This window comes from Tenrec ecaudatus, chromosome 4, assembly GCF_050624435.1.
Source record: "Tenrec ecaudatus isolate mTenEca1 chromosome 4, mTenEca1.hap1, whole genome shotgun sequence".
NCBI classification, from domain to species: domain Eukaryota; kingdom Metazoa; phylum Chordata; class Mammalia; order Afrosoricida; family Tenrecidae; genus Tenrec; species Tenrec ecaudatus.
In genome coordinates, this window is record NC_134533.1 from 189650160 (window position 1) to 189676027 (window position 25868).

The 25868-nt window shown below is 40.7% G+C and overlaps 1 protein-coding gene across 2 annotated transcripts in view; it reads left to right on the top strand.

Annotated features, from left to right (window-relative positions):
• The window catches only part of ZNF385D (zinc finger protein 385D), a 362344-nt gene that overhangs the window by 82289 nt on the left and 254187 nt on the right, over window positions 1-25868 (top strand). For both annotated transcript variants that reach the window (XM_075548950.1, XM_075548951.1), the window contains exon 2: window positions 8894-9033. In XM_075548950.1, the coding sequence (XP_075405065.1) occupies window positions 8894-9033 (140 nt within the window). The remainder of the gene's footprint in view (window positions 1-8893; window positions 9034-25868) is intronic.

Here is a 25868-nt window from a genome sequence, read left to right on the forward strand (position 1 = left end):
TTCTCTATCAGGTGCGATCTGGCAGCCTCGTGTCATATGTGAGTATTGAGCATTTGAAGAGTGCCTACTGTGCCTGAAGCATTGAATTTACCATTTATTTTAATTAAATTTAAACTATCCTGATCCCTAGTAGCTAACATCTTCAACAACCTAGCAGATGATCTTTGTTTGATAAGCACTTAGTGCTGACATGGGGGCATTTTTCAAGGCCTATCTCTTGATAGCTTGCCAAACAGGTGCCTGTCCTTACTTAAAGTACAATGCGACACACAGAAGGAGATTTGGGAGAAGAATTTAAAACTCATGACTCAGGCATTCCTAGCAGAATCTTGTTTTCTCTACCGTTTCCTAGGAACTGAGAATAAGTCCTGAAAGTCGATAAATGAGAGTAGCTCATGTTCTTTCAGTGAAGACTTGATTCAGGATATTAGTCATTCTTTGAACTCAGTGATGGCATTCAGTAGCAATGGCAGAGGAAACAAAATTAAGTAGTAGTTCTCACCTATAGTAGTTACCTTTCCAAGGAAGTCTGGCTATGGCTTTCTATAATATTTAAAAACTACAAATTCATATAAGCAAAAGAGTTGGGGCACAGGGAAATCCTGGATCATTCACATGGATTTTCTTTCATGAGTAAGCTCAAGTCACTGACCACTGCCTCCTAAAACCTTTCTGAATCATTGTTCCCAGTGTGGCAAGGTGATTCATGGTCTCATTCTCCCCTAGTTCCTCTTTATGGTCAAGAGCGGAGTTGGTGAGCCAGCAGTCACCATCTGGTTTGACTTAGTGCTGCCAATTGGCATGTGCAGTCAAGGTCCTGTCAAGCGTCTTTTGACATTTGAGTTATATGGTGACATATGGTGACCCCAGGGGTGTCAGAGCAGCAGTGTGCCATAGGGCTTTCATTGGCTGGTTTCTCAGAAGCAGATCTCCTGGCCTTTTGTCCACGGGTGGATTCAAACATTGAAAACTGCATGTAGCAGCAAAACTCATGAACGGTTTGTACCATTCAGGCACTCCAAGACCTTCATTCGGAGAAAGAAAGTACAGCATCTAAAACCTGGTAAATGAATCATCGATACCAAATGCAATGATGCATTAGAGCAGCGGAAGTAACATTGTTACAAAGTTGCCAGTCCATTTTTTTTCCTCAAAAATACTTTCTCTAGTTTTATCATTTTGTCTGTAACAACCTTTACACAAAGACTGGAACAAAATGGAAGTTGGAATCACGAAGGCTTCAGGAAGCACGATAAACACAATTGTCCTAGCCCAGGGATAGAAAATGCTCTCAATCGCAGGCCTCACACGGGAACCTGGAGCTGTTTGGAGAGACACCTGCCCGCGGGATTACAAGGACCACGCATTTATTTTCCTGACTTGGCAAGTAAATGTAAAAGAATGTAAACTCCAGGGCTTTGGAAAACACATTTGATGGGATGTCCACTGCTTCCTGAATTCTTCAAATTCAGGATCGTGCCAACATGTTCCCATGGAAGATAAATATCCGTAGTAAATACTGAATATTTCTTTGTAGCTTCTCCTGTGTTAAAAAGAAAGGGAATAAAACCTGGCACAAGTTTCCTGGTTATAATACCTTTCGGTCTGACTGCAAGAGAGCAGGCTTACCAAATGTGACAAAACCCTTTTGTAAAACGTTCTTTGTTGTTGTTGGTTTTGTTGTTTTAGTTAAAACACAGTTTAACTGAGTGCACTGAAAACTGTTAAATCCACATCAGATTCCATTTATTTCCTGAGTCTTTTAGGTAAGAGATGTAGTTTTTTTTTTTAATCCTTGGTTTTGAATTTGTAATTCGGTTATGATCACATTAGATAGGCAGCCTGTGATTGAGTTTTAAAGGAATTTCAGGGCTGGCAGGCTTATCCCACATCAACTTCCCAGTAGATTGATACAATTTGGCTGTTTTCTCTATCCTCAATCCTAGCCTGACTGGCTAGTTCTACTGACTAACACCCTCCATGGCCAGGGTCTTGTGTCAAATCAAGTTTTCCCTTAGGACAGCGGTTCTCAACCTGTGGGTTGTGACCCCTTTGGGGGTCAAACGACTCTTTCACAGGGGTTGCCTAAGGCCACTGGAAAACACATATTTTTGATGGTCTTAGGAACTGAGACACCACTCAGTCCGCCCACATTTAGATGCACCCACATTTGAGTACCCAGCGTGAAGACTGTTACCCATGCTATACCACAAAGTTTCATTTATTTGTCATCAGAAATAAATATTTCACAATATACAATTACATATTGTTTGGTGATTATTCACTATGCTTTAATTATGTTCTATTTGTAACAATGAAAATACATCCTGCCTATCAGCTATTTACATGATGATTCATACCAGTAGCAAAGTTACAGGTATGAATAATGTTGTGGTTGGGGGTGACCACAATATGAGGAACTGTATTAAAGGGCCGTGGCTTTAGGGAGGTTGAGAACCACGGCTCAAGGCCTATCCTTTGGGTCCCTTTCCGATTAGCAGCGTCAGCTCTGAATTTGTATGCTCCTTATCACATCACTTTGACTTCCCATGGGACTCCACAGGGCCCCATGGTCACAGAGGAGTCTAAGAATGGATGTGAGTAGTTTCCCCTAAATATCAGTTACTTGTCAAAAGTAACTATATATGAAAATAAATAACTCACTGCCATTGAGTCCATTTGGACTTTTAGGGAGTTATAGAACAGAGTAGGATTTGCCCTATGGGTTAATGAGACTGTAACTCTTTACTAGAATAGAAAACCTCATCTCTCTCCTGAGGAGTGACTAGTGGTTTCGAACTGCCTACCTTGTGGTAACTCTATAGGAGCCAGAATTCTACAAAGTATACAGATATTTTCCTACATGGTTTCAATATTGAGAGCAACTTATTAGTTTAGTCATGGCCCCTCACTAAAATGTATATGTATACACATGTATTCAATATATAAATATTAATTTATTAGTATAAATAAATATTATTAAATTGATGATGAAAAATAATACAGTAGAAAGTATTGCTTATATCTGGAAATCAGGAATTTCTTCTGCTTCCTATCAATATAGATATTTAAAAATTAATATTTAATGATTCTCAGTCATAAGACACACACTGGCATGAATATGTAATAGCATCGTCACCTGACTTTGAACTTCAGTTATGTCATTTGGGGAAATGAAAGGTTGAGTAGTTGGTTCAGCTGTCAAAGAGGATGTCTGTGACTGTCTGATGAACTCTAGAAGGATCAAGTGCAGAAGTTCAAGGTTTAAAATGTATTATGGAAAGATCAACCTTCTCCCTCAGAATATCTCAAAATATTGATTTACAAATCACCTTGTATTGTGATTGTCCTCTTCCTGAAGGAGTCAGAATAGAGTGAAGAATGGGAAGGCACTGGGTTTTCCATTTGTTTTGTTTTACTGATCTTGAGTGCTTGTTTTTCAAGAGCCTAAACCCGAAACGACCTGAGCAGCTGCTTTAGAAGTTGCATATGGTCTTTGAAGAAAATATGATGCTTCATTTACTGAGTGCCAATTAGCAAGGCACTGGGTTAGTCACTTTATAGACATTGTTTCTAATAAGACAAGGTCTCAACTGAGAACCAATGCTTTAGAATTTCTGTGTATCCGTGCATTTATCTTTTCATGTTCTTTTGAGAAGACATATATCTGAAGTGAATATGCCCTACTTTCTCAAACTATTTCTAACAACAAATATTCCGGCGTACGTGCTGCTGGTATTCCCTCTTCTCAAGTTCACAGATTAGCACTTTTGTGAATCCACAGCTGTCGTATGTAATATTTGATGCTTTTTCTATTGTTTGTTATAACTTTAGTTCTAAGTGTAAACCAGCAGTAACAAATATCCAGAAAAGAGGAAGCCCGACCAATGATCACTTACCTAATCTTGTTTATCATGTCATCCAATGTGCTTCTCAATTTCTAATAACTGTTCTGTATGCAATGAATAATTTTTAATTTGTGGACTTGAGTGGTATATACAAAATTTGTTATAGAGAAGATTATTGCCTAAAATCAGAATAGCTACAGTTGTTAAAATTATGTGTAAGTCAAAGTGACATAAGCTATGAAATACATAGGGCTGGAAATAGATAACATGTAAATACAAAGAGCAGGAGTTCATAGCCTTTTCCTCATGAAGATTTCAATATTTCTGAAAATGTGTCATTTTGATGAAGGACATGGTTCTTCTAACATAGAAAAATTATAAATTTATTATCCTGAGCATGATTACTGTAAACTACTTTATAAGTAAAATAATAATCATATTTGTCACACAAATGCAATAGTTTCATCTAAAATAATCAAGTGATGAAATAGCTGGTCACCTCAAACAGCATATTTTACTCTGTTTCATAGATTTAATTTGCCGGTTTTCATTTGAGACCGACTGCCAATAGGATTCTTACTGCTGAGCTTGGGCAGGGTAATTTGAGTAAAATATTCCAGATGTTAAACATATTCCAAAGGAAATGGTAATCAGAGATCATTTGGAAGCAGTGACTCCGTTTTGCACCTCAATGTCATTGCTATATGTTGGAGGCAAGCACCTATTTTTAGCATAAAGCAAGTGAACATTTCACTTCGACTCTTGAATTAGCCCTCATGCTCATAAATCATACCCTGAAGTCACAGGTCAAGGTCCTATGGACGCAGACCCTGAGCGTTTATTAGCGAGAGCCCTTAGCAACTTCACCTGGAAGCTATGAGGGAGAAATTTAAGGAAGACTCAGGTACAACAGAGTCCTTGGCCCACCCTTGACCCTCTGAAGAGTTTCCAGCATTGGCTTGCTTTGCGGGAAAGGGAAAAGGCATCAAGCCTCTCTCGCAGACACTCATCCACAGAACCAGCCTCTCACTCTTCCAGCAGCGGTTCTCCGCCATCCTCAGGCCGCGACCCCTTCATCCAGTTCCTCATGTGGTGGTGACCCCCCAACCGTAACATTATTATCATTGCTACTTCATCACTGTCATTTTGCTACTGTTATGAATCGGGCGACCCCTGTGAAAGGGTCATTCGACCCCCAAAGCAACGGACAGGCCGAGAAGGGCTGTGAATAGGCCATCAGGTAAGAACCATCTGCCTTTAACACTTACAAAAGCTTAGGGAGTAGAGTCTGCTCCATAATTACAAAAGTTTAACAATTCTTCTCTATTTTCCCCCTCTCTGATGGAAACTTGTTTGAGAAAGGGTTTGAACTATCTGTATAAATGTAAATGCAATGTAGATTCTGTAAGAAAATGGGGGATAAGAATGTGGTGAACTTTGCCTAACATGTTAACCAACCTATACTTATTCCTTATGCCTCTCAGTATGTAGAAGATAAATGGCTTAGATCTCTTGAATTAGAAACAATAGTGGAATGCTTTCCTGTAAAATTCACTCCTAAGACTGAAGGTATTGAAAGTTCTGTGGGAGTAATGTAGTAAGCTGATAAAACATGTATCAGCTTATCTATTCACTCCATGAATTTATTTTCATCCTTGATTAATCCTTGCAATGTGAGGGTTAAATGAGGAAGTCCCTGTGTGAATCCATCACAACTCTTGGAAAACATGACTTGAGTCCTAGATGACAATAATTTTAAATTATTTATTGAAGTTTTCTATTTGTGGACATGTTAAGCCTCCCCATGGAAGCCAACCGAAACTTATTTTACTTCTGTATTTTCCAAACAAGGACCACAAATATTCCATTTGGTACTTTAATTTTTCATCCAGAGAGAAACCTTTAGCAGTACTAAAATGCTAACAGGTCTTTCACTACTAAAGTCTTATCGATGCCCTCACCAGGGAAGTTTGCCAACTGGTAGTCAACCCACTACAAGGTAGTCAAAAAGAAAAACAAAACTGACTAGCGTATTGTAGTGAATGCAGACTTGTTATGAGTTTCTCTTATCTGTAGTTTTAAAATGTACTTTATCTCTTATGCTACTATTGTTATTGTTGTTGTTTTGGAGACTCAAATGTCAAATGTTGACCTCCTTTTTGCTGAAGGATATTTCTAAATGAAAATAGAAACAATGGGAAAAGATACTGCTTTTGCTAATTTGGCTCCAGCTGATTTCCTAGCTGGAAGCAGGAGAGTTGCTGGCACTTGTTTTTGGTTAATTAAGCTCAGCACAGACGACTTGTGTTACAGGTCTGTAGTCGCCCACCTTGTTAGCAGATCTTCTGTTCTAATGGTATTGGATTTGCCTTTGGGGAACCGGGTTCAGAATTTCTATCTTGTGCTTGGTAACTATTTGAAGGCAGAATGATGGTTGATCATTTGCATTTGGCCAGAGATTTTAGTTGTGACATTTTAGGATAAGTCCAAAAGTATTGTTTCTGGAGTTCCCATACGTAGGCATGAGTTTGTTTCAAAAATGACGGCAGCAGACAAGTTCTCTCGGTAATACAAATTGACAGAAAATAGAAAGAAAACAAAAGGTTGTCCCATGTATTTTTTTTCAAGCTTTCACACGCACTTGTCTGAATCTCATTAGGGTCCCTATAAAATAAAGGGTATACTCTATAATGTACGAAACGATGAAAGGGCTAGTGTAAATTTTTAATAAAATTTTAAATTTTGAAGTCAGGGCTAATGTAAATTTTTAATAAAACTGAAGTGGATATCTTTCCAAATAATGAAGTTTTGCCACAAGTTTACAGAAATGCTGCACCACATAAAACAAGAGTGTAGATGGATGAAACATTAAGGACGCGCAGGAAGACTTCAACTTCAACGGTGAGCAAAGAGAAGGAAGACTATCAACTTTAAGAAACTGTGACCAGTCTAGTGACTAGTGGGAGAAGATCCAGGAATTCTGACTGATGTGCTTGCGACTGACCTTAGGATCTCCTTAGGTCCCTTATTTCCAATTCTAAGTGACCATCTTGTCATCAGCTAGCTTCCAGCTCTGTGGATACAGAAAGAATCCTGAGAAAATCAGCTGGTTCAAAGAGCTGATCTGCCCATGGCTCCTTATAACAAGATTGAATGAAATGAAGTTAATGTAAAGAAATACATTGTAACTAGGAGGAAAGTTTTGAATTTATCAGTGTGATCCAGAGAGCAAGATCCAATCAAGACAGTAGTTTCCAGGGGAACCTCCTGGGTCAATGTTATAAAGGCAGAGAGGTCAGCTCCTTGGGTAAGGGGCACTGCTTCGGATGATTCCAAATGAGTGATCTTGATCGATTTTCTCAAAGGATGCAGGATGACCATGGGGCTTTATTGGGAAGAAGCTTTAAGAAAATAGAATTGGTGAGAAAAGATAAGAAAATTTATGCTGAGGATTTTTTTTAATTCCATCATGACAATATCTACTCTGTCTTCAAGGGAAGTGAAGCCTATGCTATTAAAATTTGGGAGGGAAGCCCAACTCTAGCCAATGTCCAGCCCTCATCCTGCCTCTTCAGACTTTTTGAAGTTGTTCCGCAAATTCAAACAACAATAAAAATGATTTGATCCCTGGAGGATGATGCCCAAACTGCCATTTTGATGTGCTGTAAATTAAGGATTCGATTAAGGATTAAAGCAATGGTTCTCAACCTTCCTAATGCTGAGACCCTTTCATACAGTTCCTCATGTTGTGCTGACCCCCCCAACCATAACATTGTTGCTACTCCATCACTGTCATTTTGCTACTGTTATGAATCTGGCCACCTCTGTGAAAGGGTCTTTCAAGCTCCAAGGGGGTCGTGACCCACAGGTTGAGAACTGCTGGGTTAGAGAAATGGAACATCGCCTTCCAAAGAGTGACATCGCCTTCCAGCATGTAGATCTAGGTGGAGGATAAATTGAGAAATAATACCTTCACTTGTTGATCTTCTTGTTTAATAGAGATTTCTGTGCTTTTTCGCTCTGCTCATATATATACCCTGTGTATGGAGCATCTCTTCATTTTCTTTTAAAAATACAACGGCATCCATCAAGTGCCACAGACAGGAACCTCTTTCCCTCTCTTCTGTAAGAAAAATAAAAAACTTCGGTGGATCTTATTTTCCTAAGACTTCTTGAATTCTCCACAGCAGGTTTTTGCAGTCTGCTGCCTGCTTCTCAGATTAGAAGAATGCTGGCAGGTTTTAACAGTTCCTAGGATTCAAACAGCCTTTAATTAACAACAAGTTGATGTTTTGGAAAATTCCCAAATGATGGGGAACTCCGAACACCGGGCTAGGCTTGCATCCTTCCGCATCCGTGTGCGATGGGCGAAGGTGGGTCCTTCTGAACAGAACAGTTTTGGCTGGGCATACTAGTTCCACTCCGTGCTCAGGGGCAGCCTTCTAAGCATGCTTACTCATGCCTGGCAGGCAAGGGGATCCTTTCTGAAGACAACAGAGGTGCTGAAGAGCCCAGGAAGTACTCAATTTGTTGCACTGGGCTTGCTGGGTTTCAGTCTTCCAGTTGCCAGGGGCAGGACGGGACAGCTGCTTGTGATTTTGGTTCAGTGTCTGTGCTCTGCCAGGTGCATGTCATCGTGCGACTAGAGTTCTGGGTGTGCTAGCAGAGAGCAGTTGTGTTAAATAGTCGTTCGGACTGGGTGCATTTTTGGAGCAGAAGTTGGTTTTCAAAGAGAGAGGGATGCAAGTGTAAGAGTTTCCTTTTGCACACAGGGATCTTGAGCGGTAGCAAATTTACTACTGACTCCAACCAAGGGATTCGGGAAATGACAGGTTGGGAAGTAATTATTTGAAATCAAGTGTAATTTCCATATCCAAATAATTATCATTAAAAAAAGTGGATCGCTCCAACTCATAGTGAATCCGCTCATTTGTCCACTTGCCAGTTTAGATCAATACACGCCAAGTCTTATTGTTCCTGTGACCCACAAAGCCCGGCTCTCCGAGAGTGCTGTCCCTGACTGCCCTGTGCTCTCCTCTCCACAGGTGGTACATGCCAGAGCCCTGCTCTCCCAGCCTTGGTCCGGCCACCAGCCCCTCTGCAGCCGTCGCTGGATATTAAACCATTTCTTCCTTTTCCTCTTGACACTGCGGCCGCAGTCAACCTTTTCCCCAATTTCAATGCGGTAAGTATCACAGCGAAATGTGCACCTGCCAAGGTACTGGGGAACCTTCAAGGTCAGTGGTAAACTGGTCCCTGCCTTCCATTTTACTCTAGCATCGATCCCATCATTTGTGGGGAAGCTATGCTGAACTCAGTGGTCAGGGCATGCAGGGTCCTCAGAGCCAAGCTCTTGTTCTCAGGAAAAGGAGAACTGATCTGGTGGATTGGGTTGCTTGTGATTTGACATCTCCCCTTTAGTTTCTTCTGGGTAACACCTATAATTCTATTATCTTGTTGGAATAGATCCAAATTGAAATTACATGAATTTGTTGGAGAGAACATTGGGATTGGAGTAGCTATCTAAAATCGTAAATGTGTGTTTGTTCTACCCTGACTATGCAAATACTTTAATTTTCAAATGCATTACTTCTTTTCTGATTTAATAAAGAGAATCCTGATTCATTCTAACAGTTATACATTTCGTGAATATATTATTTTCATATTCCGGAAGAAGAAGTGCATAAGGTCTCTGGTTATAAGAGTGCTCATTGATTTAGTTATTGTCTTCCTAATCAGCCACGGTTGCTTAAGCTTTTCTTAAGTTATTTCTTTCTGTTCTTTGTTTAAGAGGGAGGGGCTTCTATGGAGAAACATCATCAATAGTTTTATCAACATCATTTCAATTACTTTCCTCTAGGTATGTACTAACATGACACAGCTTTTTGAGTTGGAAGATTTATCATCATAGTCATCCAGTGATACTGTAACAGAAATACAGCAGATAGGTGGCTTGTGGGGGGGAGGTCAGATGCTCACAGGCATCCTCCCTTAGAGAAATCAGTTGCCAGACTGCAGGGAGCCTCACTCCCTCCTGTTAAGGACAATGGATAGGTCTGTAGTCATTGATGGTTCCTATGGAGAGCCAGAGAACAGGTCAAAGTTAACCTGCCATCCTAAATCTAGGATCTGCCCATCTTGTCACATGTATACCCCCAATCCCTCCTCTTTCTATTGTGTGTATGTGCCTAGACCTCCCTGTCTCATTGCTGTATAACCTATCGTGCAACCCCTTCCTGTAAAGTAGGTCTTTACCTGTAATTAGTGGGCTTGCATGCCCCCAAAGGTATATAAGCCTGGGTTAGCAATAGCGGCCTCTCTAGCTGGGCTCTCCTGCTCTCACTCTCAGCTCCTCCTCACCTCTCCCATCCTAGCTCCCTTGTTCCCTTGTCCTCCTTCCCTTCCCCCTCTCTCCACATGGACCACCAAGTGGGGCTGAGATGAGCATGCTACTGTGAAATGTGTCCGACGCCGTTATCTATCTATATATAGATAGATAGATAGTTCATTCAAGGATCATTTGTTGGCCTTTAGGAGTGTTTTCCAGTCCAATCTGTTGGGGCACCATGCCCTTGCCCCAAAGTCCACTTTCAGCATTCCCTGGGGACCTTGCCACTCCATTCCCTTGCTGTTCCGCTGCACTCCCCCAGTGCTTTGCCTCGGTGTGGTGGGATCAGGTCAGGTGCAATTCCCATATTGTGTCTCCAGTGCTGTCCCCCTCAGGGCCTTTGGTCAGTGAGGGAAATCATTTCTCATAGTGGGGCTGACCATGTGGTCCTCTGTGGACTGGCTGCTCTCAGTGACTTTATTTATATATCTCAACTGTACTGTTGTGCTTACTGAACCTGAGATTAGTGATGGGGGCTGGCTACCCCAACTCAAACCACAATGGCTTTAATGGACAATTTTATTTTATTTTTCCAGTTTAGAAGACAAGAAGGGTGAATTTGTGATACTAGGTCTAGAGGGAAGTTTTCTCTGTGTGTCAATTCTGGAGAAACTCCCTTGCTTTTTTTTAATCTTTATGTGGCTTGGCCTCTCTCTTGCCTCATACCTCTTGGTTGTTTAATCTCCTTTATATCTCAAAAAAAGTACACTCACTCAAAATATACCCTGCTTCATTCACATAACAAAGACACTCCATTCCCAAATGAAATTATAGCCACAGGCATAGATGCTGGTATTTATAACACACATTCAACCCATAACATTCCACTTTGGCTCTGAAAAATTCATGCCCTTGCAACATTCAAAGTGCATTTACTCCATCACATCATCCAAAATCTGTGTAAAATCAACTCTGCATTCCAAATCTCATTTTCTGAATCATCTAAGGATGGATAATACTTTAGGATGACTGTATCCAGAGGCAAAATTCTTCTTCATCTGTGAGCCTTAGGGATCTAGACCACATGTTTCTTTTGCTAACAAAGCATGGTAAAGCGGAAACAAAGTCTGTATCCCCATTACAAGTAGAAGCTACTGAAGGAATGTAAGGGTAACACACCCAGCTAGTCTAATACCACACAGGGCAATTCACATGAACTCTCAAGACTTGGACCAAGCCTCTGTTCTTTGGACTATCTAGGCAAAGACCTTACTCGCCAGACTCTGGATATTGGCCCTGCCCTCCGGACTTTCAGTAGAAGTTCAACTCTATTTCAGCTCTCCCTGGAGACCCACTGTAATGGCCTTTAGCATTGGGCTTCCCCATCCTCCTGGTTCCTATGAATACAAACTCATCACCCGAGTCCCCATTCTTCTGCTTCCTCAGTATTGAAGCCACACAGCTTTGGATAGTGTTGGGTAGTAGTCCTTACCCCTGACCCCAAACTCCAGAACTGAGTGGGCAAAGATCTGACTCTTTGAAACCCGGAGCCTATGGTGCCACTCTTTGAAATCAAGACTGCTGATCTCTGAGGTGCATCCTTGAATGGTCCTTTTCTTTACTGAGAGGGCGACAGATGTGCCTCATGAGGCCTATTTACAGCTTGTAGGACCCTAAGACAGTGTTCTTTCTTCTTGTTCTTTTTCCTCTTCACTCAGATTTGTTCTTTGTGGTGCTAGTTGACTAGACACATAGATCACAGGCTTTCTCTCTCTCTCTGTTTTTTGCATAATGACTAAATGAGGTAATTCTTATTAAGGCCCATACCTTAATATTCTTAAAATGAATCATATTATTCATTTTATTGGGGGCTCTTATAGCTCTTAACAATCCATACATCAGTTGTATCAAGCACATTTGTACATATGTTGCCATCAACATTTTCAAAACATTTTCTTCCTACTTGAGCCCTTGGTATTAGCTCCTCTCTTTTCCTGCCCTCCTCCACCCTCCCATGCTCATGACCCTTTGATAAATTATAAATTATTATTATTTTTATATCTTATACTGTCTGCTGTTTCCCTTTACCTAAGTTTTTGTTGTTTGTTCCCTCAGGGTGGTGGTGATGGGGTGTTATGCATCGATCATTGCTATCTGTTCCCCCCTTATTCTTTTTATCCCCCCCTTTCCCCCTCCCCTCATGGTATTACTACTGCTATTATTGTTGTTGAGAGGTTTATCTCTCCTGGATTCTGTGTGTTGAGAGATCTTTGCTGTACCAGTGCACATGCTCTGACCTAGCTGGCTATGTAAGGTAAACTGGGGTCATGGTAGTGGAGGGGAGGAAGCATTAACGAACTAGAGCGATGTGTGTTTTGTCGGTGCTACACTGCACCCTGGCTGTGTTGGACAGGGTTCTCTAGAGAGACAAACCAGATTGCTAGTAATTATGTATAAATATATTTGTAAAGATAGATATGTAATACAAGAAATGAACCGCTAAATTATATACTGATAGATAATACAAGAAATTAACAGTTAAATTATAAAGCAGTGAGACACTAGCAGTCCTTTAAGGCTTGAGAGCCGCCAGTTGCCAGTTCCCTACTGTAGAGAGAGCTGGGCTATTTATCTCCAGGCAGCAAACAGCAAGGCAGGTCCCCAACTGTCATCAACTGCCAGTCCCCAGCTCCAGAGATGAACATTCCAATCGTGTGGGCTTAAAGGGACCTCAACTTACAGCGACACAGTCCACAGGCTAGGCATCCCACAGGTAGTGTACCCCTTTAAACTGAGGCACAGAACAAGCAAGGTGAGGCTCACCGAGCCATTTATCCCTCTGCCCTTCAGTTAATCCTACTATGTTTATCGGTCAGGCTGGCACAATAAACTATCGCACTGGCTGACTCATTCCTTCCTTGTAACCCTGTTATGAGGCGATGTCCTGTTGTTTACAGAAGGGCTTTGAGTCTCCTCTCTGACCCACCTCTTTCACATCAATATGATTGTTTGTTTAAGGTCTACTAATAGCTGGGACCTAATCCTGTTAATACCCCATGATTACACAGGCTGGTGGGCTTCTTCCATGTGGGCTTTGTTGCTTCCCTGCTAGATGGCTGCTTCTTCATCTTCCAGTCTTTAAGATCCCAGATACTATATCTTCTTGTAGTCAGGCACCATCAGCTTTCTTCATCATATTTGTTCATGAACCCATCTTGTCTCTAGCAATTATGGCGGGAAGGAGAGCATCACAGAATATCAGGTTGTTAGTAAAAAGTGTTCTTGTGTTGAGGGAGGACTTGAGTAGAGACCCAATGTCCATCTGCTATCTTGATACTTAACATATAAATATATGTATATAGACCTACATTCTCATCATTATATATTTATAGATGTACATGCCTATGTTTATACCTCTATGCATGTCTTTTGCCTCCTAGCCATTTCTTCTAGTTCCCTTTTCTTTCTTCCTGTTCCACTATCATGTTTGGCCTTCACTCAGCTCTCTGTAATTCCTCTTGGCCACATTGTACTTCATGAAATCCCACTAGGTGTTCTACACCGCCCTTGCCATTGATTTTAGATCTCTTATTGTTCCCTTGTCCCTGGGTTTGTTGCCTCCACCCTCCCTTTCTCCGACCTCCCCCTTGACCTGCTTCCCCCAGAACCACCAGTCTCCTTGTTTTCTCCTCGGGATTGTTTATTTTGCCTATCTTATATAGGTAGACATGGGAAGAAAAAGAAAGAAAGAAAAAGAAAAAGAAAAAAGGGCCTACAAATAGTTCCAGGTCTGTCTGCTGACCTTTCTGTATGTTTTCTGACTGAGTCTGATGAGGGGCCAAGCCCCGACCTCTGAGCCTGAAGTCTATTTTTGTGATTCTTCAGGGACTTCATTGCTTTGCTCCGCTTGCTGTTCTGTTGCACTCCCTTCCTGTTTCTCGTGTGTGTGTGTGTGTGTGTGTGTGTGTGTGTGTGTAGTCATACTGTACAAAATTCCTGCACTGTGTCTCCAGTGCTGTCGCCAGCAATGCTGTGGGTCAGTGAGGGGGCATCTTGTATCCTGATGAGGTTGGCCTTATGGTTCTTTCTGTGCCTTGGCTGCTGCCAGCAGTAATATTGTCCTTGGGGCTTGGTGGGCCAGGATGCAATTCATTCAGTCTCTCTCTTTCATTCATTCTTAGTTTGCTCTGTGTGCTCTGGGCACACTCACCCCTGTCCCCAGCCATGTCTTCAGTGCTATGTCTGTGCCATCTTCTGGGGAAGGGATGGACATAGCTGGGATTGAGGCCAGCCCCACAGACCTCTCTGTTACTTTTATGCTTTGTGCCAGTGTGTTGTACTTAAGGTTTGGTGTACTGGGTTGAGGTCTAGTCCCTCCCTTTCCTGGGGAGACATAAACAATACCCTCCCATGGGTGGGTTAGTGTCCTGTACCCACACTGTCCATGTCCTCCCCATTTTTTTCTTTTCCTTTATTTCGAGTTGGCTGCCATATGCATCCCTGGGTTGGATCTGACAGAGAGCCTGGACCGAATTTATGCATTTAGTGACTTTTCTCTCTTAATGAAAGATTGGTGTAGCCGCTTCCTTGGTGAACATTCTAGAACACATGTCCTTAGTTTGTACAACTTAAATTCTCTAAATCTTTAATTCTATTTTCATTTTCCATGGTGCACATTTAAATCTGTTTTCTCTTGCATTATACTATAAGTGAAAAGACAAAATAGTACGCCCGCCCTTCCCCTTTATGATCTTGCTTAGAATTTACATAGACAAGTACTCAAGTTCATCATTTAAAAGTTCTACCTTCAGCCAATATTTAAGCATAATTCAGACAAATTATTTGCCACTGCAAAAATATTTCATCCCTCTGCAATAGAAGATTGAAGATTGCCCATTACATGTTCATCATTTTTAAGGCCTCTTCCCCAAACATTTTCAATATTCATATTTCTATCAGCATTCTGTTTCTGGTACCAGAGAGAGTCTCCATAATGGAGATTTTCTCTATAGCTCACCTAGGATGGAAATGGGTATAAGGCTTGGAAAGGTTAGAAACAAGTGACGTTTGATAATATCATCTGAATCCACGTGCATTAGCTTTTATAAAGCAGGACTAGGATGGCTTAAGATCACAGGCCACTACATGCCCAGGGCTATAAATAATCCAACTTCTTTGTTGCAACATCTTGCCCCTATGTTGGATTTTGTATTTTAATCCTGGAATTTCATTATTTTTACTCAATAAAAGAATAATAGGTGGGTCTTATTTTTTTGACTAGTATTTTGTCTCAGGGAGTTTGAGTTTGAATCAACTTGATGGCAACTAAAGACAAGGGTGCAAGGGGTGCATTAGGTGCTCTTGGAAGCTGTCCCCAGTGTGACGTGCAATAGAAAGAAGCACAGCTCAGTCCTGTGCCCTTCCTGTGATCACCAGCATGCTAGAACTGAGTGTTAGAACTATTGTGCTAATGGATCCTGATGTCCTCCTCTGGGGAATTCCCAACACAGGTCTAAAGCAAGCAATTCAGATCGTGCTCTGTGTTGATCCATTAAGATTTCATTGGCTATTGGAACTAGATTGCCCGGCCTTTTGTCCAAGTCAGTCTCAGTGTGAAATCTCCATAGAAATACGTCTACCATGATTTATCCTGCTAGTTTGTGAAAGACTTGTGACAAAGTTTCTGGCATCATCATGACACAAGCCACCATAGTCCAACAAGTTGACAGACTGGTAACAGAGTTAAAAGGCGAGTCCTCCCTAAAAGGCAATAACCAAACAAACACATGAAAAAATCACTGCCATTGAGTTGATGCCAACAGATAGCCAGCCACCCTATAGGACAGGATAGAACTGGCCCTGTGGGTTTCTAACTCTAACTCTTGATGGAAAAGTAAGGCCCCTTTTCTTTCTCCAGAGCTGCGACTGTTGGTTTCACATTGGTAGCCTTATGGGTAGCAGCCCCTGCATAACAACTGTGCCATCAGAGCGCCATTAAAAGTCAATAGAAGTTTAAATACTCTCTTTCCTTTGGGGTAAGTAAGGAATTTTCCATAGGAACTTTATTTCAAAATGTATGGAACATATATAAAGCAGAAGCTAGATTAATTAATTAATCAAAATATCGACTTCTAATTATTTTTCTATAAGAGTAGGGGAAAATGCTCAGCATCATTTAATTATAGGTTCACTCTAAAGGCAATTAGTTCTTCTGACATGCCCCTGCTCAATACCTGCCCCCATACAGCATCACTGAAGATGAGGGTGCTGTAACAGAGTGGGATAAAGAAAGCAAATGGTGCCTGGCTATCTGGAAACAGGCAAACCATTCTTCTTGTCCCTCTTCCTTCTCCTTCTCATTTCTTGTCTCCCCCTTTCCTCCGGTCCTATTGCTGTTGTTGTTTTCAGTATCGACTATTGATGCTCATGGAAGCAGCAGTCGAGAGATCAAATGATGCACTACATCTCACCACCTTTCCGGGCATTGTCAGAGTCCTTAATGATTTTTATCTTTATGTCATCTCTAGAGGCTTCCTTGCGTTCATTTTTAGAGCAGACCTTTCAATGGCATGGCTGCTTTTGCTCAAGAATTCCATGAGAAATGGAATGGAAACAAAATGGGAGGTAAGCAGTGCAAGTACTCAAGTTAGAGAACCTGGAACAATTGTTTTCAAACTAACAACTGACTCTGTACGGAGTGGCCTTATCCATAAGCTGACTGTAGCCATGCTATAGGACTAAGCCATCATGAAATTGGCATTAGTGTCCTAGCAATGAAATCAAAGTCCTAATGACTGGTGGGCATATGTACAGTGAAATTGTTATTTTTTAATGAGTTAAAGATTCAGTCCATTCACTCTGACAAATTCAAATAGGATGTCCAAAACATCTTAATAGGCAGTTTTAGCTTCACCTGTGCTTTCCAGCTATTTAGATTTAACCCCTCTAGTTTCTCTGATCTCAAAAATAATCATTTAGACTCAAATCTTTGGCAAGCAGCATGCTGTCATGGGGACTATATGGCATTACAGTTGAACCTTTCACAACTTCCTATCTGCTGGGATGCTTGGCATCAACACTAACATTATTGGAGCTTTCTATGTGGTGGAAGTCTGCTACAATGGTGGTAGGTAATCGAGGTCACAACCTGCTATATGGTGGTGTTTTGAACAGCAAACTAAGAAATCGAACATCTGTGAGTGAATAGCTAAGCGTGACAGTATTGTAAATTATGCACGGCAACATTAGAGGTAATACATCAGTGCTAAGAAGATAAGATGTTCAAAAACCAAAAATAGAAATGAACAGTAGTAAGTGGGGTTGGTTATTGCGACTCCAATACATAAGATATTGGGGACTCTGTATTATCTGAATTCAGAGGAGGGAGAGTAAATGATCGTGATGAAGTTCAATTTGGAATCTGAGCATCATTGTATTTATCTTGCTCATTGCAGTAGCTATAGCACAAGGTCAGGAACTTGTATGTAACAAAGACCTAACTCATAATACTTGAATGGGTGAATGAACAATAAGCATGCAGTTTGACCCACCCCCTCTATCAGCTAGGACAATCCAACTCGTGACACTGTAGGCCAGTGTAGAACTAACTCCACAATGTTTAGAAAGATCCAAATGTTTCTGAAACTAGTCTGCCATATGTCCTTTTGAGGGAACATCTAGTGGGTTTGAGCCACTGAGCTTTCAGTCAACTCAGTGCTTTAACGATGTGCCATCAGGACACCTTGATAGATAAACAGGGAACACATGCAAAGCCAAACATGATATTTAATGGAAGAGAAAGTAACCATACCATTGATGTCATAGCATAAGGATATTGATCTATTCACCATACTACTTACTTCCACCTTGTCTAACTCTCAGTGATCCAACAAGACAGGGTAAAACTGCCCTCATGGGTTTTTGAGGCTGTAGCTCTTTATGGGAGTAGAACACCTCGTCTTTCTCCCATGGAGCGGCTGGTGGTTTTGAACTGTTGACTGATGTATAACCCCTATGCCACCACTTCTATCTAATAGATATTATCAATGTATAAAGTTATTAGTAAGGATCAAGCCATCATCTTAATTTTCATCTATAATTTCATGTTGACTTGTTTGTTTTTCACTCTATTTGGAGAAAACCATCATATGAAAATCCCAATGCTTGCCTGTTGAATGTGCCGGAGTCGTTGTACTTTATTATATGCATCAACTATTTTATGCAATTAGAAAGAACACATATATTCCCTGTGAGGAAAAAGCTTCAACACATCATCAGACTGACCATGTTACACACACACACACACACACCCCAACAGAATGTGTTATATGCAAGAGGGTTTTCCTGATGATAACATATTGGTGAAATATTTTAGAGTTTCAGAGTAACAACATTTTATACATAGTATTCTAGAATATAACTTAAATGTGAATTTACAATATATAATATTGGGGAGGGATGAAAGCAACGGTCGAATGCCAAGAGGAAATTTCCGATTTAATTGTTGCTATCCTTGAAAATAAATTCTTCAGAACCTTCATGTCGACATGTGAATCGACACATGCTGTCTCCTTTCAAAAAGCAATGGCTGTTGTCCTCTTGGCTCTGCATTTTGTTGGCTGTTCCGGCTCTGGGGTGCTTTCACCCCTCACTGACTCCTCCTTCCCACCGCCACCTCTTCACCACAGCATGGGGAGGACAGAGTGGTCACAGTCATGGAAACATTGATTAGGAATGCTCTCATTCATTATTTTCAAAAGATTATTAGTTAGTTGCACATTAATAACTGCTATTACTGATATTTTTATAGCAAAGCTGCTGTCATTGAAATTAGTAGGCAGCCAGAGGAAATTTATGGGTAGAAAAATGAGCCTGTCTTTCTTAGTCACAACTGGTACAGGGAAAGAATGTTTGTGAGGTGGGAAATACTATAATAAATATGGTATTGATTGCTAATAAATATTGGTATTGATTTCTTTGTCCTTTGAGGAAGGATATAGTGTTTTCTGTGCATTAACTGTGTCATGTTTGTATAGCAAAAGCATCCTAATTGACATCTGCTTAAGAAGCCTTCTTCTCTTATCCATTTTCATATGGCAACAAATATCTAAGCATGTTTCCTAAGCCTGTGGCTTTCTGTAAAGCCAAAAGTTTATAAAAGTGAAGCCTATGTTTGATAATGATCCCAAAGTACAAGATGTCTTAAATATAGAAAATCCAGATTTGGTGATTAAAGCCAAATGAACAATACAAGATTAACATTTAATACATTTATTTTCATTTTTAAATAGGAATTTAAGTAAAAACTCACCAACACTGAGTAAATTCTGACTCACAAGGACGCTATAGGACAGAATAGAATTTCCCCATAAGGTTATCAAGATAGATATTTTTAGGGAAGTGTACACTCCCATAACTTGCACCCACAGAGAAGCTGGTGGGTTTGAACCATAGATAGACCTTGCCATTGCTAGTCATGTGTGTAACCACAACATCTATAAGGATATCTTACTGCATTTGTCTCAAACTGAAAGTTCTTGGCAAACACATATTGAGCAAGTCTATTGACACCATATTCCCAGCAACACATGCTAACTTCCTGCTTCTAAATCACATTTTTGTCATCTCACAATACTTCAAACTCTTCTGTGATGCTATTATTGCACACTTAATAGACGATAATATAGCTTATTGTATAATGTTAATGTGCCCTGGAAAACCAAAGAATTCTTCTGACGTACTTTGTTGTAATGTTGGCTTTCGTGTGGTCTCTGGATCAGAACATACAATCCCCCTGAGGTATGTCTGTACCTTTTTCTGTGGCTCAGAATATTCTGTTTCCTTTCTTAAGTGACAGTGTGATAAATTACTGTAGTGTTTATTTTTTCCAGTTATTTTGATGTCTGTGTATGTTAATTGTTCCTCTTTCACTAAAGATTGAGGTTTAGCACACAATCCATGCTCACTTGTTTTCTCCACTGTGTGCCAAATCTAAAAAGGTACTGAAGCTTTATTCTTTTAAGGAATACATCTGTCCTACTTCCTAGACTGTCTTGCCTACTAACTTAATTCTGAGCAAGTAAGAGGAACCAAAAAAGAAGATATAGACTCTCTTATTCTTAAATATGTTCTGCTATAGTAATTGTTCTGGAGATTCATGCTGCACACTTAAATACAGACAGTGTAGAATTGAAAGGTGCTTTTGAAGTTCATCTGTTTCTACTCTATTGTATAGATAACTTTACAATGATTATGAGGTTAGCAAACACAATTTCGCATCCAGTGCCAGAGCCAAGAGTAAGTTGGGTCTTTCATTGCTTACTTCTTATGAAGATTCTAAGAATGGAATTGCAATGAGGAAAAGGACCAGTAGGGTCATCTGATCCATCACGCCACATTGAACAGTGTGTATGTTTGGGGAAAATAACAGCGATAACAACTAGCCTTGTGTTTTAATTATCTCTGTTGTTGCCATTAGTTTCCAGCAAGTCTGCCCCAACACAGAGCAGGTCCATGCATAACGGGAAAAGCGTTGCCTTTCCTATACTGTGCTCACAACTATTGTGTGATTATTGTCAAGTCAGCGCTGAATTGTTTCCGTTACTGTGTCAGTCCATCTAGTCCTGGGTCGTCCTCTTTTTGCTAACCTTCTGCACTCTAGTGTTGCTAAATAAACCTCCACACACACAACAGCAGCCCTGTGTGGGTCATGTGTGTCACTGGAAAGTTCTCTTCTTTGGAACCAGATTGGGCCTCCTTTGCTTGAAATCGTTTATTGTTTTGGAGTCCAGTGGTTTATGGTTGGTCTAGTTAGATGTTGCCATCTACTCTGCATGCCTATCTTGATATTTCAAACGTCACACTCAACCCAATCGTGTGGGGGTAGAACTGCCCCTGTGGGTTTCTAAGATTGTTTACAGGAAAATAAAGCCTCATCTTTCTCCCATGAAGCAGATGGTGGTCTTGAACTCACCTTGTGGTTGGCAACTCAATGCATAACCCATTTGCCACCTCAGCCAAAGTGTCAATAAACTTGACAGTTCTTGGCTAGTTTGGGTAGCGTTCCACTCTCCGAGCCCGTGGGGGCGTAGTTCTCTTCCCTGGGCAGTTACTAGCTATCCTCTGATGTGTGTTGATGGAAGTAACTCCAGCCCAGCTCTTCCATGGACAAGCATTTACTAGCCAGCTGGCAATAACTGACTCCACAAACTGGCTTTCCATACATGTCAACTGTCTACACTCTGTAGGTTTCTTTCCTAAGTATTTTATACTTAAGTTGTTGCGACGGAAATCTAGGGGAAGGATCAGCCAGATTTCTTTATGCGTTAGGCAGCCAAGTATTTGATAAGCTGGGGTAAGAGATGATAAAACTAAGTTTCAGTCCCAAATGGCCACACCAGATTCTAAGACCTAGGATCACCAGATTGATATCAGTTATGCAAGGATAGGAGTGTCGCATGTAGATTAGTAGTAAACCACGTGTTCTTAAAAACCACTCATTTTTCCAATGAAAAATCAGCCCAATGTCTGTTATATAAATGAGCAAATGCTTGGTGCTGATAAGCAGGGGGGAGTTTTTAAAGCCTTTCTCTAAGCCTTCTGCCTCGGTTGCTTTAAAGCAAGCAAACTGTTCCTAGAATGGAGATGGGATTTAATAATTCATGGTTTGTAGTGGCATAGTATCAACAAAGGTAACACTCATGCCCAGTAGATGCCTTTTTATAGATAAATATTCTAAACTTCACGGAGTACAACTCTACTTTAATACTCATAAGGTCACTGTATATAGTTCGGCTCAACTTGTTAGCAACAGGTTTTGTTGTTGTTGTTGTTGTTTTGTTTTGGCTATCTTTGTTTTTTCAGTAATCCATTAGTGAAGGAATGCCAATCTGCTCCACTACCAAGTGACCTGGATTGTAAGGAAGTCACTTTACACTCCTTTTTTGTAAATCTGATTTACAAGGTTACTTCCAGGGGCAGTTCTACCCCGTCCTGTAGGGTTTTGAATACTCAGAATCCACTGGATGCAGTAAAGGTGGTTTTGTTTTTAATGCATGCTCTGAAGGATAGAGACAAGAAAACCAAGCTGAGCTCTGTGGGGTAAAATGATGTGCCACAAATTGCCCAGATTGTGAATCACTGAATCCCGGCTAGATTTCAGGTTCAGTGATCCAAGTCCAGCTCAATTTCATCTACAACAGCGCTAGCTGATCTCTTCACAGCGAACTTTACTAGTCTCTTTCATCAGCTGTCAGGGCCTTGGCGAATTATGATAGCTAATTACCTAAACAGCCTTTAGAATCTCAGAAGATTTAACTCCAAGAAAGTAAGCTATTTCAGGAACAAGATTCTTGTTGTGCCTGGATGATTATGACAAAGACCGTCTACAGTATCCATGGTCGGGACGAGTTATAGTATGTCACTCTCAGAAGAATTTGTGCTATACACGGGCAATCAAGAATGTATGCTATACATGGACAAATCGTTTTAATTGGTTGTGTTAGACTGGCTTGTCTAGAGTGGAGGTCAGCAAAGGTTTGAGATGGAAGAGCCAATCTTTTCTTCACAATAATTATAAGTTTATTTGTGCACCATAAATATATTTTTACAAATAAAGGGAATCACCATTATCTGAGTAATATCATGTAAGTTTTTCAACTTTCTTTCAGTCACATACATATATGAAAAGAGGAGCATCGGGCTCGAGAGATGCAGAGAGCAGACCTGTGGTCTAGAGAAAGAATTCAGTAACACTCGTCTATGTATAAAAAAGAACTTTATATCTAGAAGCAACTATATATCAAGAAGGCATCCTATCCCAGGCCAATTCAAGTTCCTGCATCTGATATTAGTCCATAAGACCCTTTGCGGGGACAACGAATGCGGGAAGATCATAGACTGGTACATAGACTGGTGGGTGCAAAGTTATGTGGCCCCATGGTCGGTGGAAACATGGCAGGGTACTGGCTGCTCTCCCCAAGCAAAAAGACCAATGGGGCAGACAGGGAGCAGTTCCCAGAGCCTCACACTCTTATACCAGAAGGCTTATGACATCAAGGAGGTATCCTCAGGTTTTGACCTGATCGACAGTTTGGATTCCACCGCTACACTTTTATATATCTTCAACTTGACACAAAACATCGAACCACTACAGTGATATTAAATAGAAGCCTATTCCTATCCCAATAACAATGAACTTTTTTTTTAAGACTCAAGACCAATCTGCACCAGAAGGCACCCAAAAGGAAACCCTCGCAAAACATAGTATCTAAGGGGTTCGAATTGATTGGTGAATATTTTTTCCCTGTGTCTTAAGACAAAACCCTGGATCCAAACTTCACCATCTCTAAAGCTAGTTAATCTCGGTGGCACAAATATTTGACTACTTGACCACTACCCAAAAGTTGGCATATTTGCTTCATCAAGAGGCATGTTGGAGGAAAGACCTGGCAATGTACTTCAAAAGCAGTCCTTGAAAAGGCTAAGATGCACAGTTCGTGAGATACAGAGGGACATTCAAATAGTTGGCACCATCGATCAACTTGCTACAGCACACTCATTTGCTTTTAAAACTAGAATAACCGCTTGTACTTCCCGAGAGTAATCTGAAATGGCTAAAGCTCAAAGGTACTCCAGATATTACAGTCATTGAGGAAGTCAATTGAAACCATAATTTCTTGGATTTGAATTTGAATGACATTTTAAAAAATCATTTTATTGGGGGCTCGTACAACTCTTATCACATTCCATACAGACATCCATTGTGTCAAGCACAGTTGTACATTTGTTGCCCTCATCATTCTCAAAACATTTGCTTTCTACTTGAGACCTTGGTATCAGCTCCTCTTTTTTTTTTTGCATGCTCCCCAAGGTGGTTTCTTTGTTCTTTAAGCTCCAAAAGTCACCATGTTCTATCCTGTGGCCAAGATGAGGGGCCAGGGCACTGTTGGGAATCCATTTTTAGAGTTAACTGTAAAGGGAGAAATAAACTTGAGACAGCTCTCTTTGAGGAAGGTCGCCTCTCATATCTCCTATCCAGCACAAACGGGAGGAACAATGCTAATGGTATTGACCATTACGCTGAGTCAAAGGAATGAACCATTTTTGCCAGCACAAGTGTACTTATCCCATGACTCAATTCTACCCCCAGTGTGGCTCATGGGCCTAGACTGCGCCAAGAGCCGTTTACAGGTTGGCGATGAGATAAATACACAGTTCAGAGTGAGCATATAAACGCGTTTATAACGACTGAGCAGCACAATCTTGCATCTCTTGCCGATGATGAAAAAGTTTGACGCATCTCTCGTATGTCCTTTTTCCATCTTTCTGACGAATTATTTTTATTTTATTTTATAAGATCAGCTGATGGGAGATGAGGGGCCATGCCTCTCCTCTATCTCAGAGCTTTGAGAAGCCCTGCTCTGTTCTTTGAGAGTTCAGCGTTCTGTCAATATGCAGACTGTGAAAGGGACTTTGAAATAATTATTTAGTTAATCTGCACAATGCATGGCTGAGAGAGCCACAAGTACAATTGGATTCAAATTCCTTTTGCTCTACCCAATTTCCTTTATCCTGGTGAGGCGTGGCAATGGCAAATGATTCTCTCTGAAGCTCATAAATCAAGATAGGAGTGGAGTCAAAAGTAAAGTCATTTGCATTTTGCTTTTCTGTGGAGCGTAGCTCCTGCATGCCACATTTTATTTTGTGTTTGGGTGAATCACACACTGCTGAAATTAGCAGGCAACTCTTGAATTTCCTTCTTTGGGAACTCTAAAGCATAATTTACTTTCAAGGGTCTTGCCTAGGCAATTTAAGGAACCAAAAAACTGCAAAAGTTAAGTGACTAAGTAGGTGAACAGGCACCGTGGTGGTGCCAAGGCTCAGTGCGCAGCTATTAACCAAAAAGTCCGTGGGTCTCGAGGAGGGAGAGACGTCCGGATAATCGGCTCCATAACAAAGGTCCAGCTCTTTCCAGGAGTGGGACAACTGCCTGGCAATAGCAACCTGTTCGGAGACAAGAAACACTGTTCTATTGGTTTTAAAATCCACGTTCATTGTTTCAGACTCGTTTTCTTAAAGTCAAAGGAAATGATAATCCAGGACTATAGTGCGATATGTTATGTGGTGTCTTAGCATTGCATTCTACCAAATTTCTTTGAACTCATTGGGACACTTAGGCATACTTCCTGTGTCAGTGCCTCTGTGACCTTGTCATCTACACTCCATGAGAAGATCCCTTTCTGCTTTCCTCGGGACTTGTGACATGAAGGGCAGACCGGAGAAGTAGCCAGAATTGTCTGCCATTGGCTACATATCTGGAATTTATATACTAAGATGGAGGATGCTTGTGCATAAGAGGTGGAAAAATTTACTATTTATAAAATAAATAATTGTGCTTCTCTAATGTTAACATAATGTTGAAAAAAACTAATATGGTTTTCAGAATCAACTTGTCATCCTTTAGACTACCTACAAGGAAGGTCCTTGTGCCTTTATTAAAATGTCGAGAATTTGGTGTGAAAGAGGCAGAGAAAATGGAATGATTTTGAATTTGGTTTTTTTTTTCTGAATTCTACTTACTGATAATCAGTCAAATTTTTGGAATTTTTATAGGGAATGCTTGGAATGTACACACACATAGATGGACAATATGTATACACACGTGTCCGAGGTTATGTCAAAAAGTATTGCTA